The sequence below is a fragment of the Orycteropus afer genome, unplaced genomic scaffold (genome assembly GCF_000298275.1).
Source record: "Orycteropus afer afer isolate SDZICR_OR568_19922 unplaced genomic scaffold, OryAfe1.0 scaffold00075, whole genome shotgun sequence".
In the NCBI taxonomy this organism is placed as follows: domain Eukaryota; kingdom Metazoa; phylum Chordata; class Mammalia; order Tubulidentata; family Orycteropodidae; genus Orycteropus; species Orycteropus afer.
Window position 1 is genome coordinate 1,315,328 of NW_006921662.1, and position 3,653 is coordinate 1,318,980.

At 35.1% G+C, this 3,653-nt stretch overlaps 1 protein-coding gene across 1 annotated transcript in view; it reads right to left on the minus strand.

The window, feature by feature from the left end:
* Nucleotides 1-976: 976 nt before the first annotated feature.
* Nucleotides 977-3,653, minus strand: part of ASPM (assembly factor for spindle microtubules) — an 85,600-nt gene continuing 82,923 nt past the window's right edge. The window contains exons 27-28 of the mRNA XM_007941180.2: nucleotides 3,171-3,340; nucleotides 977-1,082 (exon numbers count right to left, since the gene is read on the minus strand). Of these exons, the coding sequence (XP_007939371.1) occupies nucleotides 977-1,082; nucleotides 3,171-3,340 (276 nt within the window). The remainder of the gene's footprint in view (nucleotides 1,083-3,170; nucleotides 3,341-3,653) is intronic.

A 3,653-nucleotide genomic window follows, 5' to 3' on the forward strand; every position in this document is an offset into this window, starting at 1 on the left:
ACCCTATGTCCCAGGATGTGGGTTAGTCTTTGGTGACACCTGTGAGGCTTGAGTAGTTTTATAACTTTAGACTGTCTTTTAACCCTTTAGGAGTTTCGCTGCCTCCTGCCTGTCTCACAGTTAGCAAACTTGGTGGCTCAGTGAAAACTGGGAGGTCTGAGTCCAACCAGAGGCTCTTTGGGAAAAAGACCTGGTGATCTACTTCCTAAAATCCAACCAATGAAAATCCTGTGGAGCAGGATTTGTGTCTACTCTGACACACATGGGTCATTGTCATGAGTGATAAAAGGTCATAGGTAACTGGTTAACTCACTGTTATATACAAAGGTATTTAGTATTTCTCCTAATTACCCTACAGGGCCTCACTTGCCAATTTGGATGGTCTAGGCAGTCAATCAAGAATACAAATGGGGATGTTGTCAATAAGCAATCCTCTTCTTCCTTTAAATTAACTGGCAGTATCTTTAATTTCCAAAGTTGAGGTGCTGACCGAGATTGGAACTCACCATCCACTCCACAGGAGAAAGATGAGGCAGTCTGCTTCTATAAAGATTTACAGCCTTAGAAACCCAATGGTGCTTGCTATGAGTTGGAATCAACTCGATGGCAGTGGGTTTGGTTTTGGGTATAATTTCCAAGATTTGTTTTAGAAAAATGCCTTAACTTTTTGGTAAAACAGAAGTGATATACTGTGTTTGTTATCCTTCAGGAATATAATTACATTTAAACTAATACAGTACTTTGAATAATAGATACGTATTAACAGTATTAAAATTCATCTTATGGCATATTAACTCATGCATACAGCTGTCAAATAATAATTAAAAAAAAAAAACAGTGAAAAACGTAATAGTTTAGTTGTTATTTATTCTAATTTTAATACAGTCATATATTAGAAGTTGTATAAAAACGAGGAATAACATACAAATACATGATTAGCTTTACTATTTCTTTCTGCTATATGCACAGTTTACATTTATGAATAAGGGATACCAAGTGTATCCATCACCATTTGAATAGCTTGCAGGGGATTAGTGATTTCCTCCAGGCTGTCTCTTCTTAAAACCCAATCTGGCTGAAGTCTGTGAAAAAAAATAAAATACAGCACTAATAAATAAAATTATTCTCTTAAGAGAGTTACCTTTACCTTTCTATCTTAATTAAAATGTGGCTATTCCTGAATACATCCTACCCTTACTACCCTCTCAAAGATGTATGGGTGTTAATCATATTATTGACCATTACTGGTTTCAGATGATTTCTCTCCATCATCCTGAAAAATGATCCTGCTTCCTCTATGCCTCATGCTTTTTTCTTTTTTTCCCCAATACTTTCTCTTGGTCTTCTAACAAACTCTGAGTTTTTCTGTCTTATTCCTTAGAAAATTGGTTCTTGGTGTCCTATCAAATTCTGTCACCATTCCTTATTTACAATAAGAAATTGTAAATTTAAAAACTAATATTTAAAAAATGTAAAATACTTAAGGATAAATTTAACAAAATATGTGCAAGATTAGTATGCTGAAAACTATAGAACAGTACTGAAATGACAGAGCACCAAAATGGAGCGATACCATGCTTATGACCAGAAAATTCAATATTGTTAAGAGTTCGACTCTCCCCAAATTGATCTATAGATTTAAAGCAATACTTATCAAATCACAGTAGGTATTTTTTTAAAACAAACTTTTAAATGTCATATGGAAGAAAGGACCCCAGCAAGTGGATCCATTCAATTCACCTAAAGGTTTTAGAGCCAAGAATGATAGTGGGTTAGAATAGACCTATTATTTCATTATGGGCAACAAATAGTGCTAAGCTCATAATCACTCTGAATTTATTAAATGGACTTTGTTAATAAAGAAGAATTTTCTACATCAGCTGTTTGGTTACCCTAGATATAGTTTCTTTGCAAACAACAGGACAAATATTTGATCATTTCCTTTGACCCATATTTAGCATCATAATTTGTTTTTCTAGCCTCCCAGGATAACCAATGACTTTTCCTCTGTGAGTATCCATGAATCCATAAATGCTCATGTATCTGATGTGTTCCATTAGTTTTTCAATCCTCATTAATCTGGCATGTAGTCACCACATTAACCAATGACCTTCACACTCTGAAATGTTTATCTGATTAGCATCCTTCTCAGAGTCTTGGTGGGTTCTTTATCTGACTTGTTTGGGACTCTCTTTTCTATCTGTACTCTTCTTCCTAGGTGATCTCATTCATTCCCATTGCTTTATAACAAATGCATCTAAATCCTGAAGCTAATGATTCCCTAATTAACAACAACAACAAAAGCTGCCCACAACTGTAGAACTGATTTTTCAGTGACTTTGTATTTTCCTCTTATTTATGTCATGGCACATCAGGCTTATCCAAAATGGAACCCATGATACAACTGCCATGCCCAATCTATCTTATTCTTTCATCGTCTTTTCCTTTTATCTATCCTTTGGGTCTCAGCTTAAATATTACATTCCAGAGAAGATTTCCTGACCAACTTTCCTTCAGCATGTCTTCCCAATCACTTTCTATTCTAGCAATTGTTACAGTCTTTATTACACAATTGAATTATTTGTTTATTGTCTTTCTCCTGAACTCGGTACCTCTATGCTATACAACTCAAGCACCTCATAGAGCAGAATATAGCCTCATACCATTTCTCACTTCTAGCACAGACAGCAGGGTCTGTTTGGTTAACCAGGAAATCTAATGCCCAACTTTTTTTTCTTTTTAAATTTCTAAAGCAACATGTCTTAAATTTGTCAAATCACAATTATCTCTATAGGTCTCAGAAAAAGTTCTACAAAGGGGTAAATTTCAACTATCAGGGGGATTATGGGAGGAGTTAAAGGTTGACATTTTGACCAATAGGGTCTTCTGGCAGCTTTCAAACAGTACTATATGCAATAAATAAATAAATAATGATGTAGCAAAGCCTGTAACAAGGTTAGTAGCCCTCTTAAATATTTAACGTAAAAAATTTATTGAGTAGCCACTACATACCCAACATTACAGTGTTATTACTTTATTCACTGTAATATTACTTTATTCAGTGTTATTACTTTATTTATTGAGCTGTCACTTTAGATTTACCAAAGATTTAATCTTTTTAATTAAATATTTGCTAAATGAATGAATTAATAGTGTATTTAAATGCTTACCTTGAAACAACTCTGGTTCTAACAGGTGTTTCTGGAATAAACGGAATCCTTATAGGAAAGTTCTTTTTGTGTTTATAAAGTATCCTTTCAGTATTTATTTTATGTTTACGAGCTGTAAGTTTGTAGAGACTATAAAGCCTGTCGACAACCTTAGACCTATTTCGAACATCCTAAAAAAGAAAACGTACATTTATTAGAAACTAATAATAAGTATTACATTTTGCATCTCTTCCATATTAGCAAAGTCATTGTGTTGTTGTTGTTGTTAGGCGCTGTCAAGTCGTTTCTGACTCATAGCGACCCCATGCACAGCAGAAGGAAACACTGCCCATCCCGTGCCAGTTCCATGATCCCTGCTATACTTGAGCCCATGATCGCAGCCACTGTGTCAATCCATCTCGTTGAAGGCCTCCCCTTCTTTCGTCGACCCTCCACCCTACCAAGCATGACATCCTTCTCCAAGGAATGGTCCCTTCTGACAAC